General features: G+C 47.5%; 1 protein-coding gene across 2 annotated transcripts in view; it reads left to right on the top strand.

Annotated features, from left to right (window-relative positions):
* The window catches only part of Pcbd2 (pterin-4 alpha-carbinolamine dehydratase 2), a 55,794-nt gene extending 36,832 nt beyond the window's left edge, over window positions 1–18,962 (top strand). For both annotated transcript variants that reach the window (XM_052156350.1, XM_052156351.1), the window contains 2 exons: window positions 16,831–16,911; window positions 18,716–18,962. In XM_052156350.1, coding sequence (XP_052012310.1) covers window positions 16,831–16,911; window positions 18,716–18,811 — 177 coding nt within the window. In that variant the 3' untranslated portion in view covers window positions 18,812–18,962. The remainder of the gene's footprint in view (window positions 1–16,830; window positions 16,912–18,715) is intronic.
* The last annotated feature ends 253 nt before the right edge of the window (window positions 18,963–19,215 follow it).

Below are 19,215 nucleotides of genomic sequence, written 5' to 3'. Positions count from 1 at the left end.
GCCATCAGTACTACAGACTGAAATGGTCCCTTAGACTTTTACAAGTTTGTTACTTGTGAGAAGGCACTCCAAAATTGTGTTCTTCCTTTGAATTTCCACAGCAGCAAGTTGTGGGTTGTGAAAAAAAAATGTCACCACCTGTATCCTTTATTCCTGCACCGACACCTGTGACAGTCAGTCCGTGGTGATGTGGTGATGTGGAGGAGCGGAGCGCCATGCAGGACTGGCAGGACTGGGTGGGTGATGGCGTGTGGATCGCAGTGGAGCTGGGATTGGGAATGGGCGGGCATCACGTCCCGTCTCACCCCCTTGTGTTTCAGTGATCCACTGCATTCATTGGCAGAGCCCTGTTTCACACTGGCCTTTTTGGGCAGAGATTATCATGTATATTTGCCTGGGTAAGCCATTGATAAACTTGTAATAAAGTGCATCAGACCATTTCCTTGGCAGGGCCGACCAGAACAGCCTGTGAAGCAGAGCCATTGCCAATGGAGCATGGAAAGCCTTGCAAGTTCTCAGGAACGGCAGAAAGCAACATCTGAATCCACCCTAGGATGACGACTGTCTGTTTTCTTCTTCCCCAACCACGGTCATAAAGGTTCAGTCAGACACACGGCTTATTCTGATTTCAGATATTCTCAGTGACTCGTTATCTGCTTGGTGGCGCCTGCGCACCCCTGGGCTTTTTCTTTCACTCTTGAAACTCTAAACCCTTTCCTCATGTCCTCTCAGAAACCTCCTGGTGCCCGGTGGGCTCTTATCCTGGTGCCTGCCCGGTGGCTCTTGTGCATTTGGAGGGTGAAGGAACGCAGGCCTCCGAGAAAGCCTGGGATTTGAAGTGTGCGACTCACTGTAGTCGTGAACCAGAAAAGAACATGGCCAGGCCGTGCTGAACCATTTGTCTTCCTTCTACCAGGATTCTTCACTGCAGAAGACAGTGGTTAGCTCGGGCATCTGGTTAATCAAATCATGTGTCCCCTGTAAGCATGACAAGAGGCATGATTGAGGCATTTGTAAAAATTGGCTCATAGTCTCATCATAATTTTTTAGAAAAAGAATTACTTTTTTTTTTTTACTGACATTAAAAGCCATAAGCCAACTGAAAGGCTGTGGTTCACAACACTCCACCTGGTCCAGATTGTGCTGGTTGAATCTGTATTTGCTTCGCTGTAAATGATTTTGAGGGTGGAATTCTTGGATTTTTTTTCTGTCTTGAGCCCTTGGCATTGCACAGTACCTGTGTGCTCACAAACCCTGGCCATGGAGAGGCCGATGTGGCTCCCACCGAGAGGCGGGCTGGCTGCATTCGCCCTCCTGCTCCAGAATGAGGAAATGATATGACAATAAACAGAAATGCCTTTGCTGAAGAGAAAAGGAAAGCCGGTGTTTATCTAGTCAGGTGGTTTAGATTAGCTGTGATGCGGTTCTGTATTATGTTACTTTAAATCATTGTGTCCCAACAGGACATAAATTATGAAGATTGTTACAGTATGTTTCATCCTATGTAAGATCAACAAATTGGAATAATTTTTTTTATAGGAAAATCACAGTGCTTTCAGCCAGGACTATTGAAGCCTTTAATTTGACTCCAGTATTTCTCAGATAGTATTGCTTAATATGTAAAACATGATTTGCATAAGATATGAAATAATAAGCTTTCAAAACAAAAGGGAGGAATCTTTCCCTTGCACTTGGATGAACGGCAGTGTGCTCCCTCCTGTCTCAGTCCGCACAGCAGGGCACTTGTGCCTGCTCCTTCCTTGCTGGGCTAGCCTCTGCTGTGCCTGCTCCTTCCTTGCTGGGCTAGCCTCTGCTGTGCCTGCTCCTTCCTTGCTGGGCTAGCCTCTACTGTGCCTTCTCCTTCCTTGCTGGGCTAGCCTCTGCTGTGCCTGCTCCTTCCTTGCTGGGCTAGCCTCTGCTGTGCCTGCTCCTTCCTTGCTGGGCTAGCCTCTGCTGTGCCTGCTGCCTGTGGCCTCACCTGCCCAGAGACATGGCAGACCTAGGGGAGCGCAAACATTCTTGTTCGTACACAGTCAGGAAAACACTTTCCCTAAATACATTGTTAATAGAAAATAAAATCCAGGCTGAAGCCCCGCTAACTCAGCATTTGACGTTAAGGTAATTTATGTATGAATACTGATGAGTAATGACTTACAAACACAGTCCCTGAGTATTTCCTGCGTACTGTGCTCTCCCGAGCTACGGTGCATCTGTGAACTTCTAATGTGCGTCTGCTCTCAGCCGCACTTCACCAAGTTTATTTGGTCACAAAGAACACATGTTTTAGCTTAAAATTTTGTGTATGACGAGGTCCCATGAACGTGGCACAGAGTCTGTGCATCGAAGTCCTGTCTCTATGAGTTCTCTCACTTCCCACAGTAAGAGACTCGCAGACATTAAGGATTCACAGTGATCAGCAGGGGTGTGAAGTTTATTCGGGACCCTGGAAGGAGACATACCTGGAATTCAGGGGACGATGGCACTACCCATCTGAACGCCAAGTCTTTGATACCAAAAATGAAGCGAGTGCCAAGCTTTCTTATTCTCCGTGCCCAGGAGCCCTTCCTCTTGAATTGGTTGTTTAGTGATGCTGTTTGAAACACACACACACACACACACACACACACACACACACACACACACACGCACGCGCATACACACAGACACACACAGACACACACACACACACACACACACACACACAAACACGTCCCTTCTTTCAGTCCACAAGGGTGGGTCTTCAGTTCTCCTTCAGCTTCACCTTAGCAGGTGGTGACAAATTCTGGACACACTGTGGTTTTCTTCAGCTCAGTGTCTGAAGGCAGGTGGGAGCGCCGTGCTGTGGTGGGCTCTTCCACACACAGACCCGTCTGAGTAGGCCTCTTTCCCGGTTGCCATCTGCTTGGCCCAGCTGCCCGGGACTGGGTTCTGGTAGTGTTTTCCTTCCAGCAACGAGTTGCTGCGGTCCATCTCTGGAGCACCTCTGTGACATCATCAGGATGCCCAATACTTGGTTCATGCAGTTTTCCTTACAGAAAGTATTGGCGAATGTGGTAGAAACCACTTCAAAAATCCTAAAAGGGAAATGGATTCCTGGTTTAAAGCAAAGTAAAGGAAAGAATAACTGTGGACCTGTGAATGTTCTGCAGTTATGTTTGTGCCACCAGGTGGCCTGTGATGTGAAGTGTGAGGCTACAGACAATTACATTACACATGTGTACGTACAATGCATTGCACGCCCACAGGAAGTATGTACTGTACTTGGTGATTGGTGTTATTTTTCTTTCACATGTTTGCGACCCTCCTTCCTGAAGTGAGCTGTCTGACTGGCCGAGCCGGTGCGCGCTCGCCCTCCACCCTCTCCCTCAGTCACAGGCCCTTGTCTTCTTCCTGTTAACGCGCTGTGTAAGGAGAAGCCGTGCCCTTCCTGTCTCTGGAAAAGAGAGTGTGGAATTCTTCGAGGCTTCACCCTCTTGTACACCAGGACTGAGACTGCAAACGCATCAGTGGCTTCTTGGAAGCGGCTAATTGGTTGTGAGGAGGAGAAGCAGCAGGTGGAGATGTGGCTCGTTTGGTGGTGTGGCTGCCATGGCCTAGTATTGAATAATCAGGGCGTGGTGGTGCACACTTGTAATCCCAATGCCGGGGAGATGGAGGTGGTGGAAGGGTCAGAAGATCCAGGCCGTCTCAGGCTCAGGAGCTCAGGGCCAGCCTGAGATACAAGACCCATCTCAGGAAAGAAAAATGCAGTCAGGCATGTGACTTTGGCATCTGGGAGGCTGAGGCGCAGGAGGGGTTCTGTCAGTCAGGAGCAGACTACTGCTACTGTTGCATCTTCTTCTTCTTCTTTTTTTAAATGTATTTGATTTGATACTGTGAATTCACATGGTTCGGATGCGTGGCATTGAAGAGAGACACTTTTTCTATAACATTGAAATTTTTTTAAAGATTTATTTATTTCATGTATGTGAGTACACTGTAACTGTCTTCAGACACACCACAAGAGAGCATCTGATCCCATTATAGATGGTTGTGAGCCACCATGTGGTTTCTGGGAATTGAACTCAGGACCTCTGGAAAAGCAGTCAGCGCTCTTAACCACTGAGCCATCTCTCCAGCCTACATTGAATTTTCATAATGATGAAAATATCAAGGAGCTTAAGGTTCAGTTTTTTACAGAGATTGCTAAAAACAACGAAAAACAGAAACCCCAAAGATCCTTGATAATTTTTGTAATAATTCTCACCCCATAAGACCCTGAAAGCTTAGGAATCAGCTTATATCAGAGGATCAGGTAAGGGAGCCCCAACACAGCTGTGTGTGTGACACTGAGCGATACGGTACCAGGCACTGTTGTGACATTAGACAGCTCCGGAGCTTGCTTCTCTCACACTTCCTCTCGCGCTGGTTTTGTGCCTTGGTGTGCATTAGCGGACGGTGGTCAGGAGACAAACTTGAGGGTTGAGGGAAACCCAAGAACTGGATAGTCAGACCGGGCAGCTCTCTGCTCCAGAGTAGCCAGTGGGGGTACAGGGGGTACAGAGCGGGTCTGTGTGGAGGAGGCCAGAAATGGTAATGTCTTTCTGGGGGAAAGAGCAGGTCAGGTAGAATGTCTTTTTCAGTACAAATCAGTTTCTGGACTCTGTCTGAAGACCTCTCACCCGAGTAGATAGAAGTGAAGGTAGATTGTGTGTGGAGGACTGTACGTCGTTCAGACTCTGCTGCCCCGAGAGCTGGGTGCTTCTGTGGGTAGACGCCTACGGGGGGCGGCGGGGGAGGCAGGGAAGGCTTCACTGGTGTAGGAACGCAAGGGGCATGTGCTAAACATGACAGGCCCTGATCCGCAGCCGTGCGGTGTCCTTAGTGGTGTGTTTTGAAGGAGGTGCCATGCTTTGATAATGCACTGCTTTCTTTTTCCAACCAGCTGTCTGATTACTGTCGTAGATGCCAAAAAAGGGTGACGTGGAAATGAAAAACATTATCTTTATTAGCAGCAGCAGCAGCAGCAGCATGTGTGTGTGTGTGTGTGTGTGTGTGTGTGTTTAGAAGTTAGCATGCTGTTTCCCAGGTCCCATACTTATTGGAACTAAGAGGATGATAGTTCAGCCTGGGGCAGGGTAGACTGGTGGCTGGCTCTGCCTGAGAGCATGAGACAATGGCATAAGAAATCAGTCCTGGTTTTTTTTTTCTTTTCTTTTTTTTTCTTTTTTTTCTTCGATATATTTTTTATTTACATTTCAAATGATTTCCCCTTTTCTAGCCCCCCACTCCCCGAAAGTCCCGTAAGCCCCCTTCTCTCCCCCTGTCCTCCCACCTACCCCTTCCCACTTCCCCGTTCTGGTTTTGCCGAATACTGCTTCACGTTTTTTTTTTTTTTTTTAAAGATTTATTTCATGTTAGTACACTGTAGCTGTCTTCAGACACACCAGAAGAGGGCATCAGATCCCATTACAGATGGTTGTGAGCTACCATGTGTTTGCTGGGAATTGAACTCAGGACCTACTGAGCCATCTCTCCAGCCTGCCAGTTCTGTTTTAGAGTTGGTCATTCTGGTTATTCTTGTCCCAAGTTGTTGGAATGGTAAGATCTGTAGCAGATTAGGTACAGGGCCAGTAGACTGCTGCCGCAGTACTGGTGGGGCTGTATCTGCCCCCAGACAGAGAAGTCCAGGGAGTGGTCCTCAGGCTTCTCACACATACAAGACATAGGTAAACACAGAGACAGACACAGACAGACAGACGGGCAGGCAGGCAGACAGATACACACACACACACACACACACACACACACACCCCTCTGCACTTGAGAAGTCTAGTCCTTGGCTGAGCTGCTCACCAACCCTGAGGAAGCCTTCCCGTGCAATATCCACTTAAAGAAACAGTTCTCAAGATGTTGCAGGGGTTTCTGAGCCCTGAAAAGGTAAACTTGTTTGACTCCAGGTTGGTTTGGAAAATAATGTTTCCTTTCCAGACCACCAGTGTTAAAGCGTTCTGAGTCTACCCAGGCGCAATGGGTGTCAGGTCCTGTGGAGGGCGGTACATGGATTGCCTGTTCTGTATAGGAGGAGGCTTCCCTGTTAAGGAACTCCACTGATGTCATGTAGTTCATGTCTACTGAAGTCTGGAGCTGAATGCAGTTGACCCCAAACTCTGTAGTTGACCCCTGGGTGGGCTCATGGAGAGAGGAAAAAGTTTGAGGGAAGTTCATCTTTGGCTGGGTCTGTCCCTCACAATTCTGGTCAAGAGTCTTGTGTTGACCCACAAATTAAGATCTGATGTTTCCTTCGTAGGGACTGGAGTAGTGAACAGGGTTTTCAACGTGAAAGTTACAGGGGGCCGAGAATGGTTTTCCCCAGTGCACCGAGCAATGTTTATGTGATTGATGTCACCAGCGTGGAGGAAGGTCCTGTCCCGTGACATGCGCATGCTTGGCAATGATCGTGCCTTGTATTTTCCTTAATAATTTTCATTATTTTTAATTAAAGTTGAAGAAGTGCAGACTCTAGCTGAAATTAAGGTAGGCTGTGTTGCCGGAATCTGGTAATTACTTTAATTGATCACAAGATAGTTTCCTTGATCACCAATTAGAGTAAATTGCCGATCAAGTTTCAAGACGTGAAGAAATGCCCAAACTGATTTATGTAATAGTGTTTCCATTTCTAATCAGACATAAATATCATTTCCTTCCACAGCAATTGTGTTTTTTAAAAGAAGGGTTATAGGCCTACAAACACGAAGTGATTGGTAAACAATAGCGAGTTCTAATTCATTGCATTAGTGAGGGAAGTATTTAGCGGCTTAATGGAGATTGTAGTGGGAATTACTTGGGAGTACCTGGTGCTCATTTTCTTAGTGGGAGATATGTTCTTTTTTAGTACGTAATTAAAATAGTCTATAATCAAAATATGAAGGCAGTTGATTTGAAGGACATATATCAAAGAGAGTCATGCTGAGGACTGAAAGGTTCATATTGTCAAAGCTGGAGTTAAGCTAGTGAGCTTCAGTAAATCATACATGTTCCTAGGCCAAGGCTGCACTCTAAATGTGGGGTGCTGAGACACGTTTCACAGATTGATTCGGATTCCTGTTTTGGTTTTGTTCATCTGATAGTCTTCCATGGTTCCACAGAGTAAAATGAAACAAAAGTAACTTCGAGAAAAATTCAAGTTTCCAAAGAAGACTTGATTTGGGGTTCATGGAAAAAAATTCTTTAATTGCTAGTGGTTTGGAGATTTCCAAATGACAAACTCGGTTGGCCCAATTTGCTGTGATTGTAATGCTCACATTCCTGGGAATGGCGGAGTGATTCAAGGACTCGTACTTCATCCTGTGCTCAGGGCTTGGTCATGAAATGTTTGTAATTTGCAATACAGGAAAGACTGAAACTATTATCAGCCATTATATGTTATTTGTTGACCATATGTTTGTTTGAAATGGCCGTGGCTCAACAGAACACGGCTCATAGACAAACTATGCTGTAAATTGGCACTAAAAACCCACCTCAACAGGTAGGCATATGTTAAGAAGTTAACATGAGCCAAAGTATTTTAATATGAACCACATTACATATGTTGCAGGATCCTGGCTCCCTTTACAGTGATACTTCATTTGCATGACTCCTTCATCCTCCCAAACTAATTCGTAAAACTAGATCAAATGTATTTATTGTACAAATCCAAAAGGTCCTCAGAACGCAGTGAGTTCTTCTGGTTTCTGGCCCCGGTCACCTGCTTCTCAGCCCCTGCCTCCAGCTACTTGCATTGTTCCTGTAGGTCCACACTGCTCAAAGACAGTAGTGCGCAGACAGGCTTGGGCACTGCCCGCCCGCTGGGCCCCACACACAGCGACCAGACCAGACTCACACGCTCGCCTCCAGCACTGGCTCTCAGCACTGCTTCAGAGCTATCGGATCCTTCTTGGTGACTGCATCATGCCCATGTATAAATGTAGTGAAGGCTATACCATCTCTCTTCTAGTCGGTGCTGCAACAATGTAATAAATTATAACTGTTGTATGAATATCTGCAACAAAGTAATAAATTATACCATTATGACTTGTATGAGTGTTGGATGATAAGTTCTGAGAAGTGAAACTGTTTATTCTAAAGTCATGGACTTGTGTGCATGCACATGCATGTGTGTGTGTGTGTATCTGTGTAAGAATATGGTCTTGCGTGTGCTATTGTGCATGTGTAGAGGTGAGAGGATCATTTAAGGAGTTGGTTCTGTCTTTTCACTGTGGATTCTAGGCCCTGACCTCCGTAGTCAGGTTCTGTGGCAAGCACTTTTATGTAGTGATCCATCTTGCTGTCTCCTGACCCATCCCCCCTTTTAAAGCCAGGGTCTCACTAAGCAGTCGTGGCTGATCTGGAACTCACTATAGAGACCAGGGTGACCTCAAACTCATGGAGGTCTGCCTGCCTCTGCTCCCAGGACTAAAGGCGTGCATCACTACTCCTGGCTTTTGTTGTTGTTGTTGTTGTTTGAATCATTTTATTATTAATTTGTGTTTAGTTGTGTGTTTGTGTGTAGATGTCTCTCGGAGCTGGGTTTGCAGGTGCTTGTGAGCTGCCCGTCTGTTCTAGAAATTGAACCGGTCTGGAAGAGCAGCAGGGCTCTAACTGCTCAGCCTTCTCCATAGCCCCTTGCTTTCCTTTTTGAGGTATATTACCATGTGGCACAGGCTGCTCTCAAGCTCGGGAGCTCTCTCAGTGTTTGATGACAGGTGTGTGCTACCACGCCTCTCAAAGACACTTATGTTTATATATACCTAAGGTTTTTCTATATTATCTAATTTCTTCCTCTCCCTTTGTATATTTTAAAAAATATTTATTTATTTATTTAATTATTCATTCATTCATTCATTCATTCATTCATTCAATGTGTATGGGTGTTTTGTCTGCAGGTATGTCTATGCACCAAGTATGTGCCTGGTGCCTGAGGAGGTACCAGAAGAGAACAGTGGATCCCCAGGGATGAGAGTTACAGACACGTGTGAGCCACTATACAGGTGCTGGGATCAAACCTGGATCCTCTGGAAGAGCAATCAGTGTTCTTAACCACTGAGCCATCTCTCTTCATCCCCTTCTAACTGTAAAATTTTTTTAAAAGGGTGGGGTATTTATTGTAAACAACAACAGAACTAATCCTCAATTTCCCCCCACTCCCAAAATATTTTAAACAATTTGTTTCTTTTCATTTGTCATCTGTGTAAGTGTTTGTCAGCATGTATCTTGTACCTCATGAACATGCAGTAGCTGCAGAGGTCAGGCTGCATGCCGGATCCCTTGGAACTGGAGTTACAGACAGTTGTCACCTAATGTGTGCGCTGGGAGCCGAACACAGGCCCTCTGGAAGAGCAGCAAATGCTCTTAGCCACTGAGCAGCCTGCACAGCCTTCATAGCCCTCCCCAGCATTTTAGAAAGAGGGCTCATTTATGGAAAGAAAACCCACCCGCTCAGCATAAACGTTTTACTTGCCTGTATTTTCTGTACTTTCTGCATCGTTAATTCTGAGGCTTTTCTTCCTTGCTCTGGTTGTGAACCTTCATTGTTTGCTTTTGTAAAATGCGATAAAGCACTGCTGCTTGCCTTCAATTACGGGGATGCCGTTGGTGATGTTTCGGTGTGTTTTCAAGTTTTATTTAAGTTGTGTTCTTCCTTAGTTGGGAATGTTTGCTTTATTTTCAGTCTGGAGGGTGCTATTACACATACAGTGTTGTGTGACGAATGCAGCCCTGTCTCCCTGGTACCCTCCCACCTAAGTGCATCAGAACTCAGGTGCTGTCTGTCTGTTCTCTTCCACTGTTAGCTCCAGTTGATACTGTGTGTCTCAGCTCAGCTGCAGGGTCTGTCTCAGCGGCAGGGTCTGTCTCAGCGGCAGGGTCTGTCTCAGCGGCAGGGTCTGTCTCAGCGGCAGGGTCTGTCTCAGCGGCAGGGTCTGTCTCAGCGGCAGGGTCTGTCTCAGCGGCAGGGTCCCGTTAGGCCTGGAACCTCTAACACTTGTCTTCAGTTCTCAGACCTCCTGGCTTTCTCTTCCCTTTCTAGTTGGTAACACTTAGTAGCTGATTCCATTTGCTGTTGGTTCCTTAATTGGTCTAGTTGTGTTATATAGTATATGTGGTGTGTGTGCATGTGTGTGTGCACATGTGATGTGTGTGTGTGTGTGTGTGTGTGTGTGTGTGTATGTGTGTGTGTAACAGAGAATGATTGTGGAGGATGGATTTTCCCTTTCCAACTTTCAATGGATTCTGGGAATAGAACTTCCAGTCTCAGAAGGCAAGAGCCATCTCACCAGCCTGTCTCTAAGATGTTTCTTTTGCATCTTTTTTTTTCTTCAGTCCTGGAGATCACCTGGCTCCAGTTAGTGCCCAGGCCTGGTGTTCTACCTCTGAGCCACCTTGTCCCCTGGCTCTGTTTATGACTTTCCCCCTTGCTGTGGCAAATAGACTTAACTTAGATGCTTTATTTGTCTCATTTATTTATTTTTCTAATTCCTTTAAGTCACTGGTTTCTTTCTTTATTTTATGTTTATGGGTGTTTTTTCCTGCCTGCATGTCTGTGTGCCGTGTGCACGCCTGGTGCCCCAGGACTTCAGAAGAGGGCACTGGATCCCCTGGGCCTGGAGTACAGTTGGTTTGATCTCCTCTGTGAGTGCTGGGACTTGAACTCAGGTCCTCTGCAAGAGCAGCAGTTCTCTTAAGCTGAGCCACCTCTCCAGCTTGTTGAATTTTATTCATTGCCCCTTTCCTTAGTCAATCTGGTCTGTTAGGGAGTCTGTTCTGTTTCCTGCTTTGTTGCACGGATTGATTTTAGAAGGCCTACACTTACTTTTTTGATTCAAATAATTTTTTATTTTTATTATTATTTTACTTATTCACTTTACATCCTGCTCACCGCCTCCCTCCCAGTCATCCCCTCCCACAACTCCTCCTCCATCACTTTCTCTGACTGGGTGGGGGACCCTCTGGGTATCTCCTCACCCTGGCACAGAGTCTCTGCAGGACTAGGTGCATCCTTTCGCATTGAGGTCAGACAAGGCAGGACAGCTAGAATAACAGGCAGCAGCTTTTGCGAGCGCCCCTGCTCCTGTTGTTCAGGATCCACATCAAGACTGAGCTGCACATCTGCTACATATGAGCAGGGAGGCCTAGGTCCAGCCTGCCGTGCATGCTCTTTGGTTGGTGGTTCAGTCCTGAGAGCCCCAAGGGTCCAGGTTAGTTGACTCTGTTGGTCTTCCTGTGGAGTTCCTATCCTTTTAGGGGCTTCATTCCGTCTTCCTCTTCTTCCATAAGAGTCCCCAAGCTCCTCCACTGTTTAGCTGTGGGTCTCTGCATCTGTCTGAGTCAGCCGCTGCTAGGTGGAGCCTCTCAAGGGGCAGCCATGCTAGACTCCTGTCTATGAGCATAACAGACTCATTAAGAGTGCCAGGGCTTGGTGCTTGCCCATGGGATGGGTCTCCAGTTGGGCTGGTTAGTGGTTGGCCATTTCCTCAGTCTCTGCTCCATCCCCGTCTCTGCATTTCTTGTACACGGGATAAATTTTGGGGTGAAAGTTTTGTGGGTGGGTTGGTGTCCCTATTGCTCCCCTGGGGTTCCTGCTTGGCTACAGGAGGTGACCTCTTCAGGTTCCCAATGTCGTGAGTCACAGCCAAGGACACCCGCATTGATTCTTGGGTGCCTTCCTTATCCCAGGTCTCTGTCTCATCCTGGAGAGGCCTCCCATCTTCCTGTCTCCATCAGCTGCAGATTTCCATTCATTCTTGTGGATATTCAGTCATCCTTCCTGTCTTCCCCACACCTGATCCTGAACCCCCCATTCTCCTTACCATCCCCCTCCCACCCAGTTCCTTTCATCCATCTGCCTTTTACAACTCTTTTATTCCCCTTTTAAGTGAGATTCAAGCATCCTCCCTTGTATTCTTTCTTGTTTAGCTTCTTTGGGTCTGTGGAGTGGAGTATATGTATCCTGCATTTTATGGCTAATAGCCACATATCAGTGAGTATATATCATGCGTGTCCTTTTGGGACTGAGTTACCTCACTCACAATGATAGTCTCAAGTCCCAGCCTGCAGAATTCATTATGTCTTTGTTTTTAATAGCCGAATAGTATTTCATTGTGTAGATGTTCCACATTTTCTGGGGAATAGTTCTACCAGCTATACCGCTCCTGGGCATACACCCAAAAGACACTGTACCACCCCACAAAGACACCATACCACCCCACAAAGACACCGTACCATCCCACAAAGACACCGTACCACCCCACAAAGACACCGTACCATCCCACAAAGACACCGTACCATCCCACAAAGACACCGTACCATCCCACAAAGACACCGTACCACCCCACAAAGACACCGTACCATCCCACAAAGACACCGTACCATCCCACAAAGACACCGTACCATCCCACAAAGACACCGTACCACCCCACAAAGACACCGTACCATCCCACAAAGACACCGTACCATCCCACAAAGACACCGTACCACCCCACAAAGACACCGTACCATCCCACAAAGACACCGTACCATCCCACAAAGACACCGTACCACCCCACAAAGACACCGTACCATCCCACAAAGGCACCGTACCACCCCACAAAGGCACCGTACCACCCCACAAAGACACCGTACCATCCCACAAAGGCACCGTACCACCCCACAAAGGCACCGTACCACCCCACAAAGACACCGTACCATCCCACAAAGACACCGTACCATCCCACAAAGACACCGTACCATCCCACAAAGATACCGTACCATCCCACAAAGACACTGTACCATCCCACAAAGACACTGTACCACCCTACAAAGACACCGTACCATCCCACAAAGACACCGTACCACCCCACAAAGACACCGTACCATCCCACAAAGACACCGTACCATCCCACAAAGACACCGTACCACCCCACAAAGACACCGTACCATCCCACAAAGACACCATACCATCCCACAAAGACACCGTACCACCCCACAAAGACACCGTACCATCCCACAAAGGCACCGTACCACCCCACAAAGGCACCGTACCACCCCACAAAGACACCGTACCATCCCACAAAGGCACCGTACCACCCCACAAAGGCACCGTACCACCCCACAAAGACACCGTACCATCCCACAAAGACACCGTACCATCCCACAAAGACACCGTACCATCCCACAAAGACACCGTACCATCCCACAAAGACACTGTACCATCCCACAAAGACACCGTACCACCCTACAAAGACACCGTACCATCCCACAAAGACACCGTACCACCCCACAAAGACACCGTACCATCCCACAAAGGCACCGTACCACCCCACAAAGGCACCGTACCACCCCACAAAGACACCGTACCATCCCACAAAGGCACCGTACCACCCCACAAAGGCACCGTACCACCCCACAAAGACACCGTACCATCCCACAAAGACACCGTACCATCCCACAAAGACACCGTACCATCCCACAAAGACACCGTACCATCCCACAAAGACACCGTACCATCCCACAAAGACACCGTACCATCCCACAAAGACACCGTACCATCCCACAAAGACACCGTACCATCCCACAAAGACACCGTACCATCCCACAAAGACACCGTACCATCCCACAAAGACACCGTACCACCCCACAAAGACACCGTACCATCCCACAAAGACACCGTACCATCCCACAAAGACACCGTACCACCCCACAAAGACACCGTACCACCCCACAAAGACACCGTACCACCCCACAAAGACACCGTACCACCCCACAAAGACACCGTACCATCCCACAAAGACACCGTACCACCCCACAAAGGCACCGTACCACCCCACAAAGGCACCGTACCACCCCACAAAGGCACCGTACCATCCCACAAAGACACCGTACCATCCCACAAAGGCACCGTACCACCCCACAAAGACACCGTACCATCCCACAAAGACACCGTACCATCCCACAAAGACACCGTACCATCCCACAAAGACACCGTACCATCCCACAAAGACACCGTACCATCCCACAAAGACACCGTACCACCCCACAAAGACACCGTACCACCCCACAAAGACACCGTACCATCCCACAAAGACACCGTACCATCCCACAAAGACACCGTACCATCCCACAAAGACACCGTACCATCCCACAAAGACACTGTACCACCCTACAAAGACACCGTACCATCCCACAAAGACACTGTACCACCCTACAAAGACACCGCACCATCCCACAAAGACACTGTACCACCCTACAAAGACACCGTACCATCCCACAAAGGCGCTTGCTCAGCTGTGCGCATAGCAGCTTTATTCATGAGTGAGAGACTGGAAGCAGCCTAGCTGTCCCTCAACTGAAGAATGGATTCAGAAAATATGGTCTTCACTCCTAATATCTCAAGGTCATTAGATCCCAACTGGAACCTTGCTAAGCAGTGGCTAGGGCTGTGGAAAGAAGTCTTTGAAAGGGGACGTTGTCTGTGCTCACTGCTGACCTGGCCGTTTGGTTCCTTCAGCGTCCTCCACGTAACCACAGTCCTCCTTCACCTCCCCCTGCTCGCCACTCCTGCAGCTGTAGATCTTATAGCATGAATGTGTATTGTGATGGCCATTCTAAGTGTGCAAGCTTGGAACTGGGTATATAATAGATCTGCTCTGCTGTGCAGGAGGCAGGTGGGATTTCTTTTTTGCCCACTGAGCCAATTGTAGGATTATTAGATTTTGTGATGTTTTCTTTGCTAAATTAAATTTATATCATCTTCTTTGTCGTCGTTGTCGTCATCATCGTCATCGTCCCTAATTGTGTGTGTGTGTGTGTGTGTGTGTGTACACCATGGACAACTTTCATTCTGCTGTAGGTAGGTCTGAGGGTTGAGCACAGGTTGTCCAGCTTATGTGACAAGTGCTTTTACCTGCCAAGCCATCTTACTGCCCTGTGATGTCATCTGTCTGTCTGTCTATATCTGTCTATCTATCTCATCTATTCATCTTTCTTTTGCTGTCTGTCTCTCTTTTTTTGAGGCAGGGTCTCACTCTATAGTTCTGTCTGGCCTGGAACTCTTTGTGTAGAATCAACTGGTCTCAGACTCGTAGAAATCTGCCTGCTCTTGCCTCCTGTAATATTTTCTAAAATAGGAATCTTAAGGGATGGCAGGATGACTCAGTGGGTAAAGGTCACCCCACAAAGCCTGATGCCCTGAGTTCAGTGTGGTTCTGCACATACGGCCCATACAGCCTCTGGTTACAACCATAGTTACCTGCATCAGAGGGGGCGCTCGTTCGGCCCCTCTACTTCTGAACTGCTGACCCTACTAGATTTTGGAAGAGGAGGAAATCACTGTCTTTAGCTGTGTACCCACTGCTGAGCCCACTAGGCTCCAACAATGGCTCCAAACTCATGGCCACATAGATGGCCCTGGCCAATCGAGGTGGGTCACAAAACAAAGGGAGTAGTGGTGAATGTGTGATAGGGAGATTTGTGGAGGCTTGGGAGAGAGGCGTGGGCAGGCAGGGGTGAGAATGGTCAATATTATGTACGTATGTGAGAATGTCTGAGAACAAATTAAGTTAATCAAGAAAAAAAAAAAAAACATAAGGGCTGGATGGACACCTGACTGCCAGCCATCCAGAGTATGAGCTGCTCAGAGTTCGGTTCCCCATGTGGGTGGGGAGCATGCAGCTACCTTTGACGCCAGCTCTAGGGTGGACGCACCCACATCCAAGCACGCACATATACACATCATTTAAAAATAAAATTCTAAAAAATAACAGAGAGAGAGAGAGAGGAAGACAGAGGGAGGGGAAGAAGGGAGAGAGAAGGGAGAGAGGAGGGGCGGAGACGTCCCTAGATCCTCACACGGGCTGTAGGCGCAAGGGGATCAGATTTGGAATGAAGGGGGCAGGAGAATAGATTTGTTTTGCTCTGGATAAGGCCGTATGAAGCTAAATGGATTCTCCCCTCCCCTTCCTTTTAAAATGTATTGATCATGACTGACAGTTCACAGGACCAATCATGCGTGTGCCCAGTGCAGGTAATCAGCATGGCTGTGCATTCATGATTGTGCTGAGTCCAGACTGCAGTCTAAAACTTCATCCTGTCTTCAGCTTCTTACGGACTTTGTGGTCCCCTTCCTCAGAGGTCCCTGAGCCTTAGAGGGGGTTGTGTAAAGTAGGATTATTATTTGCCGCTGCCTTCATAAAAGTGTGAAAGAAAGCAAAAAAGAAGCAAAGGCCATCTGCTTGGCATCTCTCTCTTCCCTGTGGTGTGAGCCGGCTGTCCGTTGTTGGGTGGGGTCCTCGGCTTGTTTCCAGGCTCGCTGACTGCTGAGGCACACTGTCACCTCGCTTGATGGGGCTGTAGCCTTGTAGCATGGTGATGAAGGTAGGCCTTTACTGGCCGTCCCCTGACGGGTGGGCTGGGACAGCTGTCGGCCTTTCTCCACAGCCCTGCGGCTGATGGCAGAAGTACCCCATTCACTAAAATCAGAAGGAACAGCTAAGACGCAAACTGGCTCCCTCGATTGGGGCAGGCAGACCCAGGGCGCTGGGTTGCAGGGAAATTATCCCAGTGCAGTCGGGAGTCCGAGGACAATTAAGCCGTCCAGACAGGTCACTAGGTGACACTCATTTCCTGGTTTGTTTATTTGAGCCAGATTGTTTCCCCACCTCGCAGTCTGCTGCCCCTGGTGCCCTGGCTTGCAGAGATCAGCCCTTCCCCTGCGATTTCCCAGGCATCCCAGCATGCCAGCAAGCCTTTATCTGGTTGGGCGGCTCTGGGGTCTTCCAGCTACAGAACGCAGGGCGGGGCGGGGCGGGTCACTAACTACTCTGGACTGGTGTTTTGCAGGCATTTGGCTTTATGTCCAGGGTCGCCCTGCAGGCAGAGAAGATGAATCACCACCCGGAATGGTTCAATGTGTACAACAAGGTAACGAACCTCTTTATTGTTGGATGACTTTAATTTTGGAATTGAAGAAACGTTATTTATGAATCCACAGAAAGTGCCTAGAAAGAATTCTCTAAGGAGCCTCGTGTGTCCTTGTTAATTAGTAACAGTCAGGGCACTCCTGAGAGCAGAGCTCGCCTTTCAGAAGTTTGGGCTAGATTAGGCTCCTGAGTTGATCTTAGATATCAGCCATGAAGATAAAATTATATATATATATATATATATATATATATAGTGTGTGTGTGTGTGTGTGTGATTTCTTTGGAGGAGTGTATTATTTAAGTCAGTCTCTCTGTGTATCCCTCACTGGCTTGGAACTCACTATGAATACCAACTAGGCTTGAGGGAGATCCTCCTGCCTCTGCTTAACATTTTGTGAGATTATAGGCGCATGCGGCGCATTACCTGAGACTTCAGAGTTTTAATTTGAAAATGATTTATTAAAAGGAATGGTAGCAAATCAGATAGCATGGCCTTACGTGTCTCGTTGAAATAAATCTCAGAAAACGTTTCTTTGTGGTAAATGTTTATTAAAGTTTTGATCTCCAGAGGGCAGGCTGAAAAGTTTTAAGGGGGGTGCAGCGAGAATACCCTGTCCCCCCAAGAGTGTCCCACCTTTATGGTCTCAGCACTCGGGATATCTAGATTTCTCTGAAGGTTTGTAAGTTACCTTTGAGAAATGAGAATTCCACTCTGGAATTTTTTTTATTGATATATTTATTTACATTTCAAATGATTTCCCCTTTTCTGGACCCCCACTCCCCAAAAGTCCCATCAGTCCCCTTCCCTCCCCCTGTTTTCCCACCCAACCCTTCCCACTTCCCTGTTCTGATTTTGCTCTATACTGCATCACTGAGTCTTTCCAGAACAAGGGGCCACTCCTCCGTTCTTCTTGTACCTCATTTGATGTGTGGATTATGTTTTGGGTATTCCAGTTTTCTAGGTTAATATCCACTTATTAGTGAGTGCATACCATGATTCATCTTTTGAGTCTGGGTTACCTCACTTAGTATGATGTTCTCCAGCTCCATCCATTTGCCTAAGAATTTCATGAATTCATTGTTTCTAATGGCTGAATAGTACTCCATTGTGTATGTATGCCACATTTTTTGCATCCACTCTTCTGTTAAAGAAGCAGTTCCTAACGGCCCGGTTCCGGGTTGAACTTGTCCTCCCTGGACGTCTCTTTGCTTTTTAGTCTTGTTGAGCATGTCCGCACTGGTTTCCTCAGCCGGCAGCTTTTGTACCTCATTCAGTTACTGCCTGACAGGCCTGCATGCCCTTCCCTGGCTGCCTCAACAGAGCTGGGGTAGGTGAAGTTCTGTAGTTAACATGGAGCCTTGGTCTCTGCTCCTCCAGGTTTTCTGAGCTGGCAGCTGACCCCCTCACCCCTGGGGACCTTTACTCTTAGGTGGCTGCTGCAAAGCCCGATGGGTCTAGGAAACTCGGTGTTTATCCGTAATGTATTTTCTTTCTTTTCTTTCTTTCTTTTTTTTTTTTTGGATTTTGGGTTTTTTTTGAGACAGGGTTTCTCTGTGTAGTCCTGGCTGTCCTGGAACTCACTCTGTAGACCAGGCTGGCCTCGAACTCAGAAATCCGCCTGCCTCTGCCTCCCAAGTGCTGGGATTAAAGGCATGCGCCACCACTGCCCGGCCGTAATGTGTTTTCTAAGTAACACAACCCACAATTCTCAGATGTGAATGTTGAGAAGTGCACTGATATCTGCCGCCCAGGAGGAAGCCCACAGGTCCCTGCTCTGATCTGAAAAGCTGCTCTCCCCTTGTAGGTCCAGATAACCCTCACTTCGCATGACTGCGGGGCCTTGACCAAGCGCGACGTGAAGCTGGCCCAGTTCATTGAAAAAGCTGCCGCTTCTATGTGATCTCCTTCAGAAAGCATGCGAAGGTCTAATGCCTGACTCGTCTGCAGCGGTTTTTGAAAGCCATTTGTTAATAAATTGTCATAAAGTGGTTCATATTTACATGTATATTTTTGTATGACTGATGCTCAAATACAGAATGATTTGAAGTCAAGCCTGGGTTATTTGTCATTACACCTCAAGGACATGATACACCAACCTGAATTATTTAAAAATTAAAAATTCATATGTGTGTGTGTGTGCATGTGAGTACAGCTATTTATGGAGGTGCAAGGCCCTCTGGAGCAGTTGTGAGCTGTATAACATGGGTTCTGGGAACTGAACTCAGAGCCTCTGAAAGGCCAATATAAGCTCTTCATTGCTGAGCCATCTTTCCACCCTGAACCTGGGTTGCTATAGGAATAATA

This window comes from Apodemus sylvaticus, chromosome 14 (genome assembly GCF_947179515.1).
Source record: "Apodemus sylvaticus chromosome 14, mApoSyl1.1, whole genome shotgun sequence".
In the NCBI taxonomy this organism is placed as follows: domain Eukaryota; kingdom Metazoa; phylum Chordata; class Mammalia; order Rodentia; family Muridae; genus Apodemus; species Apodemus sylvaticus.
Note: the sequence above shows the minus strand (reverse complement) of the source record. Positions and strands in the feature narration are given on the sequence as shown.